The 18,050-nt window shown below is 31.0% G+C and overlaps 1 protein-coding gene across 1 annotated transcript in view; it reads left to right on the top strand.

Annotated features, from left to right (window-relative positions):
- Window positions 1-18,050, top strand: part of LOC120326923 (uncharacterized) — a 64,807-nt gene that overhangs the window by 28,053 nt on the left and 18,704 nt on the right. Inside the window, exons 5-11 of the mRNA XM_078111482.1 lie at window positions 243-367; window positions 12,382-12,505; window positions 12,904-13,049; window positions 13,271-13,354; window positions 16,526-16,624; window positions 16,789-16,953; window positions 17,571-17,714. Of these exons, the coding sequence (XP_077967608.1) occupies window positions 243-367; window positions 12,382-12,505; window positions 12,904-13,049; window positions 13,271-13,354; window positions 16,526-16,624; window positions 16,789-16,953; window positions 17,571-17,714 (887 nt within the window). The remainder of the gene's footprint in view (window positions 1-242; window positions 368-12,381; window positions 12,506-12,903; window positions 13,050-13,270; window positions 13,355-16,525; window positions 16,625-16,788; window positions 16,954-17,570; window positions 17,715-18,050) is intronic.

The raw sequence follows: 18,050 nt of genomic DNA on the forward strand, positions 1-18,050 counted from the left end.
CCCAGCATTATGTATGGTCTGAGCTTTTTGCTGGCTTCCCGTCATTTCTCAGATCCTCTTCAATGGTGCCCAGATCCTACTGACCTTTCACCCTTTGCACCACCCAACTTCAACAGCAGATCATAATTTCTCTCATGTTTCATCTTGGTGTTCTCACCAGATTTCAAATTCATACATCTGCAGGTACAGAATAAATCATCTGTTACTTTCAATTTTTAATACAAAAAAATATTCATGTTTAGATTTTGGTTTTGCAAACTATTACACGAAAGAAGAACTTCTAACAACATGGTGTGGAAGTCCTCCTTATGCTGCTCCTGAATTATTTGAAGGAAAAGAATATGTTGGACCAAAAGTAGATGTCTGGGTGAGATGGCTTTTGTAATTATGTCCTCTTAATTAGTATTACCTGTGTGTTTCTGGCTTTTTGCTTATACATGTTATACTTTACTGTCTGTGAACAGGAGTGAATATTCATTGAGGTCACGAATAATCAAATACTCAAATTGCATCATTTTGTTTATGTCCTCTTCTCCTAATGATAAACTATTTTGAATGTGGTATAAAATCCATTTGTGTATGACTGTGAAGATGTGATGATTAGTTAAAAGAGCGTTGGACTTATTAGTGTCGAGGTTGTCAAGGTCACAGGTTAAAGATTATTGACACAAATCGCAATCCTACCACCTCACCCAGGAGTACAAAAAGTTGGGAAGACGAATGCGAATGTAGTAGATGCACGTCTATAAAATAATAGCAGTTTTTTATATACCATTATCAGAACCTGTTGGACTAGATCCTAGTTCTTGTGATGCCAAAATACTAATGTTCAACAAGTCATGTTATCTTTTGTTTATATCTTATACTGCATCTTGCACAATATGGGCATTTTCTATTTGGTTTTGCCAAACGATTGCAACAAATCGATTTTTAATTGACTCACTTTGATAATTTCCAACTAGAACCAAACTCCAAAAAGTATTTTGTTATTGTAAAAATTTTTAGAGCTGTTTTATTTCGTTGTTCTACAAAATCGTTTTACAAGAGCATTCATTGTTTGCTGCAAATGCTATGCTTTTAACCTTTTTAACTAAAGGAATGACACTACTCATTTCCTGAACGTTTAACCAATCATGAGTACTGACTAGAGTTCATGTTTTAAATCATTTTTTTTTTCTGAATGAAACTAGGAAAATTTACATAATGTATAATTGAAATCGAAAATTTCAGAAATGCCTATTTAATTTTCTGATAATCTGTTATGGGTAATGCATAATAATAATAATATTTCTGTTGATATTATTAAATATGTATAGCCTATATCCGCTATAGTATGCACATGGTTGTGTTTTCTCAATCAACATATTCTTCTTTATAAATAGCGTTTTTATTTTTATAATAAACAAAAGCTATTTCAGGATAAGTGGGTGAAGGTTGCTGTGAGGAAATTGTGGTAGTCTGTCTTATCACCTGTGTAGGCTACTATATAGTAATGATAATAAATCATTGAAGGTAATTTTTACACTGCCATTTTCAAAGTTGAAATCCATTTATCCTAAATAGTGTGAATGAAGGCAAGGTACTTTGGGTACTTTAAATCATTTTAAAATTTAGTAATATTTTTTTTGTCCTGAATGATGTGATTGTGAACATATAAATTTTTCAAACTTTTGAAATTTTTAGATTACGAATAAGATGTTTCGCTTTGAAGATAGCCAGTCTAAGAGATCACTTGATATCACAATTTTATAGTCTGTGTGTCAATTCGTTATGACTCTAATTGCCTAGTGAAAGTTGTGGGGTTTATGAATTTCCATTTTTTCAAGAGTTCATCGGATGTAATTCCTGCATTAATGATTTTATTTGATCAAGAACGCTTATTTTGTACGTTAGAATTTCGATTTATTTAAACATTGAAACAAACTGTCATGCAGTTCATGTCTGTTATCGGGAATGTTTACATAATCTGTATACATACACTCATCTGACATGTAATTCCATGTTACATAACGATCTCACCAGCTTGTTTCTTGGAAATAATTGTTTATTCTGCATCTGATTCGTAATTTTTGCAGATATTTTGTATAGATTGTAATTTGCAATATTTGCAAAGTGTTTGCTGAGCCATGGTACATAATAATATGGACGTTTCAGAAGTGTGTGTATCAATATGGAGGTAACTAATTTTGTTCGCCTACTTTACATCAAGTTGTGTGAAGGGACTGAAACGTATGGGAAGGACGTATATTCACTTGGCTAACACAGACAGTGTTAACCTTGTACACACACTAGGGGAGTACCATAAATATGCATATAAAATATGCTTCAATGGTATGTAAATGGCATATGAGGAGGACCAAAATAATCAAATATTCAAATTGATTTGAAATTAATTGTATTCCCTATTCCAAATGCTTTAATTTGTGGAAGAACTTAAAGTAGTTTCATTTGATAAACACTTGCTTCGTTTATTTGATATCTCACAGTATGACTAAGTGACATCCAACAAATTTATGAAAATTGCAAAAAAAATTAAAAACTATCCAAATCATTGTTTTTAAACTTTCTTTCATTTCCGAACTCAAATCCTATAAATATATATTTCTTTCAGTGTGCTTTTTAATCAATATATATAATCTCTATTAATAAGCGGTGTTAGTTGGATAATTCATACACTACTCACTGTCAATATCAGTAGTTATAAACCTAGAATTTCCTATTTTTTGAATTGAATATTAGAACCTCGAGTGTCGCTGCTCGTTAACCTGCTTCGATTCCCCGCGACTTTCCTTCCCCAGTAAAACTGTAATTGTTATTTTCTCATAAATCGAGCTCTTGTGATATTTTTTACTGGTTGGAAAAAACAAACTTGACTTTGTTGAACAGGATCCAATTTATATTGTATTCTGCATTCAAGGATAAAATTTTAATATTTATTTGATAAAATGGATCAATCATATTGCAAACCGCGGCCTTCGTCTATGTCTGATATCGGAACAGTCAACCAGTTACTTGTTTTAGATGATGACCTTTGGGTACTTAATCTCTCTTCAACTTTCAAGCAGTTCATAGTCCAAGTGATCAGACTATATCAATTGAATTCCTATATTGTTTCAAGTATACATCTGATTATAAATATGTCTGTATTGAGTATATTTCATTGTTAATTCGTCTGATTTATCCTCTCTTGTCTGTCACATTGGGTAATTATAGTTTGCTTGTTGTACTTTGAACCTTTTTAAAAATATTTGATAGTCCTTATCATGCTCTAAATTCTTATGATAATTGTGGGTAGTAAATGGGTTGTATCTATTGAAAAATATCATAGTTTAAATTATTTTCGAGGCGGTTGGCTTTCGAATTTTGCCCTTGGTGGTGATGAAATATTATAATCAATATTCCTAGGTGCTTATGGTCGAGAGGAATTGGAACGTAGTGCTTTTTCGGATTCCACTCACCCACAAGTTTGAGTAATTCGAATTTTGCCCTTGGTGGTGATGAAATATCATAATTATTATTCCTAGGTGCTTATGGTCGAGAGGAATTGGAACGTAGTGCTTTTTCGGATTCCACTCACCCACAAGTTTGAGTATTTCACTTATACTTACCTACCCACTAGTATTTCACCAAAGTGGGTATATTTTCCATAGGCTACTACAGTCTACAGATAACAGACGTGCAAGAAATAACTTTCTTCCAAACTATGGTTCTACCTACTGTAATCACACTGTTATAAAATGATAGAAATAATATGAAATCAGGAATCATTTGACTTCATAGTCTGAGATTACAAAATTCATTTATTCCTAAATTTGACGTAAATCCTAACTTTACTACAAAACATTGTGAATGTTTTAGTTATGTAGTGACATAATATGGATTGTTCCGCTAAATTCTTTTTGTTGTTTTTCTCCATGATTGTTGGGTCAATCAATTTCAAATTTTTAGAACTTTGAGTTAATTTAGGAACTTAAAATTAAGTTGGCTGAATACTTTTTTTTAAAGATTTTCTGTGTGTCCCAAAGTCTGATATTTCATCCAAAATTTTTCTTTTTCAATTGGCACTGTGGTCAGTCATTAGTCCTTCATATCCATGTGTTTGAGTATCGCCTTCCTCGTCTTTGTTCATTTACATTTTTTGTTAAGAACGATTTCCATAATATTTTCTATAGGCTATCGGTTTTGTAGTTTTGTAAATTCTAAAAAGAGTTTTTTTATTTCCAATCCCACACTGCCAGGCATCATGGGCAAGTTCACATTCTAGACTGGTTAACTTAATCAATTGAAGAATAAGATTGGTGTAATAATTTGAAAATCAATTTGATGTGGTATGATTATGGGTGTTTGTAATAGTTTGATAATTCATTGTACTCTGAAATATACTTTTATGATGGGCGTTTATAAGGTGTGTATTATTCATTTTTGAAATGTCATTTTAAGAGGGTTAATTTTTATGTTCTGTAACATAAATAAATAAGGATGAGTTATCTAAGGTAATGATATTTCATTATATAGTTTAGCAAACGATTGATAAATAAGTTGAATAATAATGGTCATTATCGAGTAACACAATATTTTTCTGCTCTATCACGCCTTAATGTGACAAAACAACAAAATTATTGTGGAAAAAATTGTGGAATTGTGTGACTACGGAAACAAAGATGACCAAAACTGAATATTATGCTATTTTAAATACAGTAATACACTTTAAAAAAAGATCATCGAATATTTACTGGAAAATTTGACCAACTAGCGCCTGAATTGTGTTGAATAGAAAGATGAACATCGTTTTATTCCATATCCATTTTCAACATTTTCCATTAGATCACCGAGGCCTACTTTTGACTATCAAATGTAAAGTATCCAAGTTTGCGAATAAAAATTTTACTGCAGTGAATACGACTAAATTAGATACTAGATTTTAGAATATTTGAAACCTGGTTCTTTTCGTGTTTGAAAAATCATGTCTGTCAAATAATTGTCTTGTGTTTCATCATGCCCTGCACCTATGCTATAATTATGACCAAAAATTCGCGCACTATCATTAGCATGTTAATACATTGAACCCGTATGCCCTCAAACATGTTTTTCTTAAATCAGTATCTCAGCTAACCTTCGAGTAATGAATAATATTATAATTGGGGTTATCAAAAAATATATTATTTTATCTTGCACATTTCTTTGGCATTCCTTTCGCAGTCAGAAGTATGAAAGTAATTCTGCTCTCAAACGAGGGTTAATTTGTGTTGTTTTGTTCTCCAAGTGTTATAATGATGAATGATATGTTTGTTTCTACATAGTTAACAAAGTAATAATTGCGTTTCAAATTTTTTGTAGCTCAAGTAATAGGTAGCCTATCCATGTTTAGTTTTTCCTATAAATCGGTATACTGCAAGGATCCTGGTTATCATTCATGGTTTTTCTAATTCATTAATACGATTCTTCTTAATTTAATAAAATGTTTGAAGTGAGATATTTTGAAATAAGTTAGCAAAGAGTAGTTGTGTTCAAGATTATCAGATAGATACTATTTCCTGCTATCATTCATACTTTGAGTAATCTATAAATCCTATTGATTTCCAATTCAGTTTTTTATTCTTTTAGATAATTGCATTCTGTGCTTTATAACCTATTCAAAGTAAAATATTTTGAATTAAGTTCAGTAAAAAGGTAGTTAAATTGAGTTTTTCAGGTGGATGGTATACGCCAAGGTTTCCTGTTATGGCCTATGCTTTTTATACTTTATTAATTCCATCGAATTGTAATTCAATATTTCCATTCTTCTATAGGATTGCACTCTGTGCATTTATCTATTTGGTTACTATATCATGAAATGTCAGTCATTATTGTGATAGTGCAAAATTAATGCAGAATTATTATTTTGCAAATTTATTTATGTGGTTTCTAGGTAAACACAGGAGCTTGCATTTTTTCTATTGTGCAATCGCTTTTAATTCACTTCATTAACTTTTGGTCACATTTCCTTATAAATAGTATTTAAAATATAATTGTTCTATCATGCATGGATCGTAGATAATATTTCTCGTTAATGAATTCATTTTATGTGGGCCATAATTATTGTTGTTTAGTTGTACCAACCATGGTATTCGAATGAAATAGGTGTTGAGGTGGTGAAAGTGTTAATGTGGTTTCAGAAATTGATCTGTATAATCCAGTCATGCCGGCAAATTGGCCATCGTTTGACGTCATGCGTCTGGTCCCAAAGGAGAGAAAGTGGCAATTATCTGCAACAAACGTACCGCTCTTTTTGAAAGAAAATAAATAATCTTATGTTCGAAAAAAAACTGACATGAATAATAAAATTGAGCTCAATTAACTTGCCTTTTTTTCTTGTGGTAGCAGAACCAGTATCTTTGACAAACAAGCAATAATGTATTGTCATTTCAAGAAAACTTGCAAATTTATCTGCCAATCATAAACCTGTCGTAAACAGCTTTTGTCTAATGGCATTATTCTCTATGGTGGTGCACCAGTAATTTGTAAACTCCGCAAAATACTTATTTCAATATCAAGATAAATTGCGCACACTGATATCTGTGTTTATGGTGTAATTATTTGGTTGCATTCTTGAAACTTACCATAATTTGAAATTTTAATATGGGATGTTTTTCCATGACTTTAATTGCTATTGTCTGTGTCATTTTCAAATTCGCTTTTATTCAGTATGATGTTCATGATAATGACTTACTTTTAGATGAAAAATTTGAAAAAAAGTTATTTTTTTAAACATTTTACAGAAAATATTAGTAAGATTGATTTGAAGATTGTAAAATATTTATACCTCTGAGAATTTAATATTTGTTACACTAAAGCATTTGTCTGTAGCTTGAAATTTATATCAATGACTACGCAACCAGGTGTAAAATCCATTACCTTTTGCATATTAATGACCAATCACCATTGACGTCAATAAGTATTTAACACATTTGTTGAGCAATCATATGAAAGCTGTAATCCTATTTGAATCGAGATGGAAATTGATTCTATCATTATGCACATTGTTATATGGCGATTCGATTTCTCTTATTGGCTGTAACCTAAGAACGTAATATTTAAGTTTGACGTCATATACGCCTACAAGAAACTTAATCTGATTTGAAGAACTATACAGTATAGTTTATTTTGTTGATTGTTCTATTATTCTTGAAAAGCTTGTAAGCATGATATTTTGTATAACAGTATCTCTGTGAATATGTACTTTCCACATTTAATTTATTTGAATGAAATTAGATACTTATTATAAATATTTGAACAATTTTGTTTACAATTTCATCAGCTTAATCTGATAATTGGTATCACAGGTCAGACATCTTGTGTTTCACCTGTTCTCAAGCCACCGGCAAAACTAACCAAATTTTTGAGACTATTAAAATTAACCATTCTTGATTTTTTAAATTCTTGCGTTTACCAATATTGCGAAGTAGTTTCATTCAAAAAATTATTGTACCAGGGCCAGGCAATTAAAATCCGATCAAAGAGGCTTTCATTCCATTTCTGAAAACTGAAAGAAATGGAGAGCCATTCAAATCATTGTTTGTTTCAACTTTCCTATGTTTTCAATTCAAACTCGTTGGATATACATTGATTTTTGAAGAACATGACCCAGTTCAGAATATATTCGAAAAATATTAATGTATTCGGAATAGAGATTTGTTGATACTCACCAAACAGTGTAACCAGTGGGCCATGGCCCACAGAAATATTCTCATGTGGGCAACAAACCTATTATAATTAGCTAAAGTTATTAATTGAAGAATTTGGAGTATCAAAGAATAATGAGGTTGTTTTTCTATTAAAGTAGAAGGGTATATTATATTTGTGGAAAACTTTTTTTGCTTTTCTTGTAGTTTTTCTCTTGCATGAGAAAGTTAATAGGCCATAAAATTTTTGTGCAACGAAAGTGAGTCACGAAAGAAAAAAGGTTTAAAACCACTGGCATACAAAAAATAAATGACTAAATTGTTTGATAACACTGCAAGGTTTTACAGAGATTTTGCTACATGAAAAATCAATTTAAATGTCCAAAACAAAAATGTATTCAATATTCAAAGAAAACTTATTTAATAATATTACGATATAGTTATCTCTATTTTGACACAAATCGTTGGAGTATGAAGGGTTAATTTTTTAATATATTTTTTGAGAACCATGGTGTTATGTTTTGGCTTGTAATATTCAGTTGTTTATATAGTTGTGCAGACATATTGATTTTTACTTTTCATACGCTGTGACCTTTATTCAACTTTTTTTTTTAATTTTTCAAGATCAATATGTTATTGTGTCTTTGATGTTAAAATTCGATGATAATGTGGTTGTAGTATTACATTATTTGTAAAAAAAATTAGGAAAAGCAATCTATTACAGCATTTAAACATGTCCATTATCTACCGGTATTATCTAACACACACACTAACTAAAATGTATTCCTGGAAGCTTCATCTGACCTCTTGTCAAACAAATATATTTGTGTCAGTGTGCAGCAAGACTCGTGAATCACTTCGATTAATTTTAGATTTTGGTAACAACCTCTTTCCTCTTTACACATGTCTATATACTAGATCCCAAGAAGAAGTCATCTTTCAATTTTAACTTGAAGCAAATCGCAAAATGATACTCCCTATATAAAGACAGTGGTCTCATGTGATTTGAATCAAAATTATTGCCAACAATACATACTAGTTAAATTTTTATGGTTTATATTGACGTACCTCGCGGTTTTCAACTGTTTTAAAGGATTTACTAGCGGAACTATGTGGATTCAATGTGGCTTTTGAAAATATTTTGTGATGTCACAATGATGTCATAAACCTTGATGCTTGCATACATGGGAGAATTCATTCGCCACTTGGGATTAAAAGCATTCTAGGATTTGTTTCAAATTTCATTCTTGTGTTGTATTGTAACATTCGACATAACATTTTATCAATCACCCAGACTAAAACAGCATCACGACTGATGAAAGCTTAGATATTAATAATTTGCCATTTAAATACTAGATATCATTTTATTGAATTATCAAATAAATGTCCAAATAAATGAAATTCAGCATAATTCCAATTTATTCAGAATAAAATTCGCGCTTTTTTTTCAGAAGAAAATAATCTTGATCACTGTTTGGTATTGTAATTTTGCATATTGTGTTCTTTATTGTGAATTACCATAAATCTACTTGTATTCAGAATTGAATTGGAACATAGCATTATAGAATTCAAATAATTTGTACATGAAACTCGATTTGAATGTCAGCTGTGTTTTTGTAATTAGTCATCAGGTGTTTACTTGTAAATTTACTGAATAATGATGAAAACTTTCAAATGAAAGTTCTGAGCTTAAACAAAAGTTCATTATGTTATCATAAAAAAATTAAAATCAAATTTAACCGTCCATCAGTCACTACTTTCAGTTGAAAGAGTCATGATTTTGATCATTCTCTTCCTTGACCTTGTTAAATTGACAATGTGGTTACATGATTCCTATTTTCGTGATATGACTCCATTGTAAGCTTACCGACAACTGAATTTGTATCATCAATGAAACATTATGCGTTGAATGTATTACATTTTTACTGATTGACATCTGCTTGCATCTTCTGACCCTTAGTGACATTTCCAAAACTTTGTATTAAATTTACTCTTCAAGGTGCTTTGTAGCTCGGGAAATATTCTTTTGATATCCGTGGCCATGTTCTATGTGGAATCCCTGTGTTCTATGAAATTGACATTAGCGGTAAATTAAAATATTTGTCGTTTCAAATGTCATTGCCAATGTCAAGATACCCTGCTTTATTCCGGTTCACATTTGAGGATTCTATGAATGCTGTTATAAAAAATTGTTAATTTACCATCTTCTCACAGTAATTTATCATTGAAGATCAATTCATTCGGCTTATAACATTAGTTTTATTTTGAATTCTAGTTAAGATATATGAGGATGCAAAATACGTGAAATTACTGAATTCCATAATTATTTTGAATTTACTTTGTTCTGAGTGATACTGATGTATCACTGAATGAAGGATACTTTTTCTGTAATGTTGAGCAAAATCTGTTCCACTTTCGTTAATCCTACATGAAAGAGTGCACAACCTTTATATTTAAACCATGTCCAGCAGGGTTAGAATGTCATAACACTGCTACTTTCATATGTGACATTTGTTGGCTTCCCTTGAATATTATTAATTAGTGATGTTGTCTTCAGATGTGTTGACAGCAGTAGATGATATTTTCCTCCAAGCGTACTTATATATATGAATATGTATGATGTAATATGAAGTTTTTGAATGTTTCACTTCATTTAAGAATACTTGAATTATTTTGCAATCCCCAAATTGTTATTGTTGGGAAAATTGCTTTCTCCTTACCAAATGGATCAACTGATTTCAAATTTTTAGTAATTAAAATGGAAGAAGTGACAAGCAAGCTTTTTTTAAATTTTCTTTTAATCCTAATATGGGACCCGATGTTTTCTAAGTTTTGATGCTTTCTTATTATTCATGGGAACATTTTTATAGCACATAGGAACACTTGTATGACCTTTAAGATCTTCGTGTCAATATATTTGGGCATTGCTCTGTTGTTTCCAAAGCTTCAAACTATATATTGAAAGTTACAAATAGGTTATACTTTGTACTAACAGCTAAGTAAGGTTTGCACCTTCGCTTCGAACTTGACTTCAGGCCAGCAGTCATATTAATTATGTAATGATTTGACAGTTTCCAAAAATGGAGCATACATAATTGTTACATACGGTTTTTACATGGGTTTGAAAGAGAAAACTTCACTTGTGATGAGAGTTTGACAAAGTTATGTATAATACTTAACTTTTCGTTCAGTTTTAAAAAGAAAAACGTTTGGGTTATCTATTTTTATCACAGTATACTTGTCACACGACAGTTGCATTTAAACCGCCACACATTTTCAATCTCTTCATCATTCTGTCACTTCTAACCACAAAATGCTTGTTAAGAGTGACATAACAAATGAGTCTGACTTCTAACAAGATTATTGCACTCGATGACATAAATTAAAGGAATTTTCTCATCCACTGGTGTTAATGGTCTAGTCAGATCAGACACATATCTTTCATCTATTCGACACTGAGACATCGAGATGTTATTTACAAATGCAAGATGATTTTGTAGCCAGGATGGATATGCTTTCATGCTCTCTTATATGCCTTTGGTTGGAGTTATATTTAAACTTCAAATTGGCATATTGCTAATAATAATCTGAATTTTATTTTATACCTTTGCATATTAGATTCCCATTCCAGATATTAGGGTTTACATCCTATCCTATTTATATCCTATTTCTGCAAATTACAGTAAAATGCCAGTAGAATAAATTAATATTCCTATTATTATTTATCTGTCTATACTTGCAGTAATTGTTATTTTCCTCTATTTGGTTTCCTGAATTAATGATACTATTTATTACCTGATCACGCCTGGCAGTACTTATTTTTGTATCTTTATTCAAGTACTATCTCCGGTACCATCATTTAGAAAGTGACCACCAGACAATTTAGTCATCTTCCATAATTTATCTTTGTTTTGTGATTTCATTATTTAATTGTTATGATGCTTCCAATTGCATTTCTCCATTTAAACCTCACACAAATTAACTCTCTCTTTTATACCTTACCAAGTATGAAATGCAGAAATGACTAACTTGAGCGTATTGTGTGTAGTGGTGGTATCATTTACAAGCTAGAATGACACCCTCTCTAGGGAGACCATGATTTGTTTTTATGACTTCACATGGGAAAGAAATGGTACTTTGATGAACTCAAATCTGGGTCATCTTAGATGGGAATTTGAGTTTTTGAATTGAAAGGAATCTTTGTAATGCTTTCAAATGTTCACTCTAAACCTGATATGGGCAAGCTGCGGCCCAGCTCCACATAACGCTCCAACCAGGGATCATCGTAAATTTATAGAATTTTTTTTTGCATGCATATCATTTGTCTGACCATCAGATGACTGATACTTAAAAAATGACAATTCTTCAAATTAAATTGATCTCAGTTTCTTCGTGAAATTATATACATACTATACTTGATATGATGATTTGTAATCTAACCGAAAGCTTATGCATTTGAAACAAATAACTGACTAACTAATCCCATACTCGACATGGACTGGTAACTGGACAAGAGGCCGTGGTTTGCTATATTATCTATCGGCTTTCCTCTACCCTTGATAAACATGTAAATCTTATTCTATCAAAACTTCATGTTTTCTTGCTCACTTAATTTGACGTGCTTTTCACACCTCTTTCTTTCGCCTCGTGTGCGGTCTTGAGTTCCTTCCTAAATTCCTTAATCCTTAGTTCTTACAATATTATCTTTTTTATATTTCAGAGTTTGGGAGTTGTGCTGTATGTTCTTGTCTGTGGATCATTACCATTTGATGACAATACATTACAAGCATTACGGTCTCGTGTCATCAATGGAAAGTTTCGGATTCCTTTCTTCATGTCTCAAGGTTAGTCTACTTTGTTAAGGAGAAACGATGATGTATTAATAGTGCAAAATTGTATGAATTTTTCATCTTAAGTTAGTGCTGTCAGTAGCCAGAAGATGGCAATGAATGACATCTGCTTATCATGCTCTATTTTTGATAATATACCATCACTTATTTTTTTAAGTAAATTCTCTTAAACTTAAACTGTGACTAAAGTTTTTTTGATCAAAATTTATAGGACAAAAAATATTGGTTGAGAGTGTTCACTGAGGATGAGCAGATGAGTTGCTGATATATTTTATTTTCATATTTTATTAGAAGGGTTTGATCGACGAACCATCTTAAATCTTTCTTTTACATTTTATCATTATATAATCTCAGAGCGTCACAATCATAACTCTATGTTTTTTTTCTTCTAGAATGTGAACAGTTGATTCGTGGAATGCTTCTTGTTAACCCCAACAGAAGATTCTCTCTTCAGCAGGTGTGCGATCATGCGTGGATCAAGAAAGCAGGAAGAGATGAAACTTTTGAAAATCTAATCAACGAATGCAAGAATACAGAGGTAAAAACAAACTTTATATTACAAATTTGATAGGCATGAAGAATCCGTTTTTATAGGTTAAATGATTACCGGTAGTTCATATATACACTCTAATTTTTAGAAATTTGTGATCTTTTCTAAGCCAGAATATTTCATTAAATCTTTGTTAGTTGTTACCACTTTTATTCATGTATTTTGATTTCAATTTTTTTAAATGTTAACAATTAATCTTTAATTTTCAGGAAATGAACAAGCGAGAACCATTGAATGAAATGATTTTAAATGAAATGGGCGAAGCTGGCGTTGATAAGGAACGAGTTAAAAATGTGAGTAGAAATTTTATTTTACCGACAACATATCTAAGGCTGAATCACTTTAATCTGATTCTGAATCTTGTAATTGTTTCAACAATTCTTCAATATTGAATTTTCGTCCGTTGTTCCGGGATGATAAACCCATCTTATATTCTGCTGAAAGGTTGTTGTTTTCCTTAATTCACACCTGATCTCGTTGTCTATTGATTAATATGAAAATATGAGCTTTAGTTTAATATTTTTTCACAAAATTTTCCTATGTGCAATTCATTCCCTCAATTTGTTTTCCTGATTATGATCGATAAAAATTATTTCAAGTATCGTCAATTGACATTTGCTAGCACACAATTCGCCGCCTATAGTTTCAGCTTTTGACATTTCAGTGGTTGCCCATACCTTTCCTCAGAGATTAGTCTTTAAATCTGTGGGATTGCAGATGACATTGCTTTGAGAAAATCTCCTAATTAACAGTAAATGTTTCTACATAATAGATGCTTAAATTGTTGCTTCAAGCGAATTTGTTGAAGATAATGTGACAGATTACGATTAAGTCATTTTGTTGTTGAATAGGCTATTCTTCTCAATATATTTAAGGTCATTTTAGTGTCATCAACAAACACATTTTTATATTTGTTTATATTAAAACATTCTTGAATTCCACCTATTTTGCATTTAGTTCATTTTTTTTTCAAAATTGTCAGACCACTCCATCACGATTCATATTATAGGATTGTGGTTAAAAAAATTGTGAAAAAGTTAAAGTGAAACAAATTTGAGATATCAATTCTTTATCAATTTATTCTCGTAAACTCATGCCATCGGGAAAAATTCTTTATCTGGCTTGTACGTCATCAACTAACCGCGGCTGTTGTTTTAGATATTTCATCTTTGCCTCGGGCATTATTTGCAGTCGTATTTTTACGAATAAATTTTAGGAAATTGTCAGCTTCAATGAGTTGATGACTAGTTGGCAGGAAATTGTTTGATAATTTTTATCTTGCCTGAAATATTTTTTTTTTATAAGAAATATTGTCCACTTTTTTCTGTTATATTAAAAGTAATAATCTTCATCATCTAACTTAGGAGAACAATTTCTTAAGTAGTTTTCAGCCCCTTTAAGCAGGGATGTTTAAATGAATAGACTATTTAAAACATCTTATATAAAAATTGATTCCAATACCAATAATTGTCATTTTTTGTGCATTTCACAATTTCACAGCCTGTGAAATATATAATAAACTCATTTAACCTCTGATAACTAAAGAATAGTAAATCAAGAAGTTGGAAGGGTTTATTTCAATTTTTTGCTCGTGTTTTCAGTGAAGCATTGCTCATCTTATAATAAAATGGTACCTCGATTTTACTCATGAATAAAAAAATCTTGAATGTTATCATTATCACCATTCTATTGAATAAATTTGGACACAATGTTTATTTTATTCTTTGAGTACAATCCAATATCTTATCTGGTAGAGTTCTTTGTATTTCATATTCCCGATTTTAAACGTTTCCTATCTTTTTATGCTATCAGCAATGCAATATGATTTCTAGGAGTAGTCTGTACATTTGTTAGTACTCCTGAAATATGCATACCAGGTTAAGGTTAGGCCATGAATTTATTCTGATTTTCCTTGTTTTAGGTATATTACGAGCTCGCGGACTGTCAGTGTTAGCCAAGTGAATATCCATCCCACTGTCCATAGGTTTCAGTCCCTTTACACATATTGATGTAAAATAGGCAAACAAAATTAGTTACCGCCATTTTGGTACTCGTACTTCTGGAGCGCCCATTTGTTGATTATATGTCATTCTTTATATTTTTTCCAAAAGGTTGTTTCCAACCCATTTTACCTCAAGCCTGTTGTTTTTCAATCTTCCCGTTGCGTCACCCATCCCTCGTCTATTTATTCAGACGTATATTCTAATGTTTTATTCATCTACCTATGCAACAGATTGTGATCAGATCGCTTGTAAACATAATGCCAATATGTCTGATTGGATTATGGTTAATGTAATCCAATTTCTGATAGATCATCGAATTGATGAGAAAAGGAGAGTAACATGTAATTACATTTTAGCTTTGTAATGTTATTTAACTTGTTGAATCTGATATTATCAGTAAGGTGAGATTTGTTTATGACTTATGTCATCTGAAAGGCATCTCGTCCATTTTTAGTTTATCATAATAAAGAGTAAAATGATTGTTTATGAATAAGTACCGTTCTCTATCTTGTTACTATAAGATAATTTGGCATCATGCTAAATATATATCAAGTTTTAAGTTGAAATAATTTTGAAACAATAATAAAAAGCATGACTTTTGTATTTAATTATCATTCTACAAATCATTCTTCTGGTACAAAGCTACCGTCTGTTATTTTTGCAAAAATTTTTTTGACCAGATCAAAAATTTTCAAATTAGCTTGAAATTGAAGCTCTATGTGTTATCATGTTTCCTATCGTCATCAAAATACAGTTGTCAAAAATAGCTGTACTATTTTTATCCAGACAATTTGTCTGCTTATTATTGTAATATTTGTACAATTCATGCATGGTCACAAAAAAAGGGAGATTATTAGAATGTGTTTATACACGTTCTGAAGATTATGTATTTTTACCACCACAAATGTGAGTTGTTGAATCACGCTCATGGTGCTTTTCTCAATATATATTATCCTAAAATTATTTTGATATAGGAAGTATATATATCACAAATTTGTTATGTTTTTATTGTTCCACACCACCGCATTTTTGTCAATTATTTATGCTGCTGTTTTCTTATATTTTATTTTTTATTTTCAAAATAAATAAGATTAGATTTTCAAGATTCATCATAATAATGATAAATTCTTTAAAAATGGTGATTTTGATTATATGAATTGATGAAAAATTGGAAAGTTTCCTGTTCTTCCAAAAATACTTATCGCTGACTAGCTTGTATCTACACCCGTCTTGAGGTGATGGTGGGAAAAACGCTATGAAATATTTTTTAAAGGCATTATTTGATTGTGAATTTTGTCTGAATCCTCTGAATATCATCTAATTTAGACAAATATTTAGTCATATACAAATCTTATTTTTCACTTCATTCCCAATGACAAATGTTTTCCAAAACATATTTTATACAATGTATTGAAATTTGCAATGAAGCTTTGGTTTCTAATCATTCTTTCTTTATTTCAGTCTATTTTGAATGAAGAGTTCGATAATCATGCAGCGATATATTATCTATTGTTGGATAAATGGAGAAAACATAGACTGGCAAGACAAGCTCAATCACAGGTAAATCCTTTGAATTAATTTACCTAACCGATACACACATACTATGTACAGGTTGTGCGCCATCTTGGTGCGCATACTTCTGGAGGGGCGATTATGGTATATTATTAAATTCAACTCCTTATGTATGAGTACTACATGATCATAATCTTTCCATCTTATCTTAGATCAACTTGCCTCATGGTACAACTCACATGACATCGGGCATCTCATCACCTCACCCTGGAATTGTGATGGGTACCATACCCACTCTTACCATGAGGGTACCAAACTCTGGTGGACTGGTACTCGGTGCTCCTAATCTTCCCATTGTGAATCAAGGAAACATAATTGTAAGTTCTAACTTTGTTTAGATTTTAAATAAACGAGTATGAACATCATCTCTTATATTTTTTTCCTAGTCTGTTATCTTATAACCTGGAGCTTTTTTCATTTTAATTTTTTGCTACAGTGGAGAATTTTTTTTCTAAATAAATCGAAATCAAATCATAATTATCTACTTGCACCTTTTTTGATAGTGTCAGTGCTTGTAATTAATTTGTCTGTATTTATTGTTGGCTCTCATCTCATGATTTTGATCTCAGCAGAATTAAAATTTTAGCACTGTTTCTATTGGATTCCAGTAATCAGTAGTATATTTTTTCACTATACTGAAATTGCACACTAACAATATAACATATTAATTTATACAATTAATTGAGAATTGCATTCAAATGCGTAGGCAGACATGGAGAAACAAAAACTGGTTATCAAACAGCAACAGACACCCTTGTCTCCTCACAATATACTTTATTGAAAGCAATGTTCTGATTCTCCTATTTTTTTTCAATTGCAAATTTGACTTACTAGGAATTTCAAGTCACAACTAATATTTAAATTGGAATGATTAGAACAAGATGTTTAGATCATTCAAAATCTATAATCTAATTTTTTGTCACATTTTTTGAAGCCTTCAACAGCTTTACACGCAACAGCTACCGTTCCTCCATCATCAAGTGGGATCAGTACTCCATTGCCTCCTTCTGTTATATTGCCTTCTGGATTGCATGTTCCACATCTACAACTTATAAATGAAAATAATCAAGTCATTCAGGTTTGTTAATTGGTTTTTAGGTACTCCGTAGTGTGTTTACCAGGTTGGGGTTAGGCCATAATTATATTCCGATTTCCCTGATGTAAAGTGGGCGAATAAAATTAGTTACTTCCATATTAGTACACACACTTCTGGAGCGCCAGATTTTACTTTAAATTTGGCTCAGTAAGAATGGCTCAATATTACAGTTTTATTTTATTGATGAATAGTAAGTTTGAATTGGTTGTTTCTGTTCTTAAAAGTTTCAAGATGTCTAAAAAGTTTATTTAAAGTGAAGCAAAAATTTATCTAATATTCTGGATTTTCTATTTTTTTTTTCTGAAATATTGGATTAAT

This window comes from Styela clava, chromosome 4, assembly GCF_964204865.1.
Source record: "Styela clava chromosome 4, kaStyClav1.hap1.2, whole genome shotgun sequence".
NCBI classification, from domain to species: Eukaryota; Metazoa; Chordata; class Ascidiacea; order Stolidobranchia; family Styelidae; genus Styela; species Styela clava.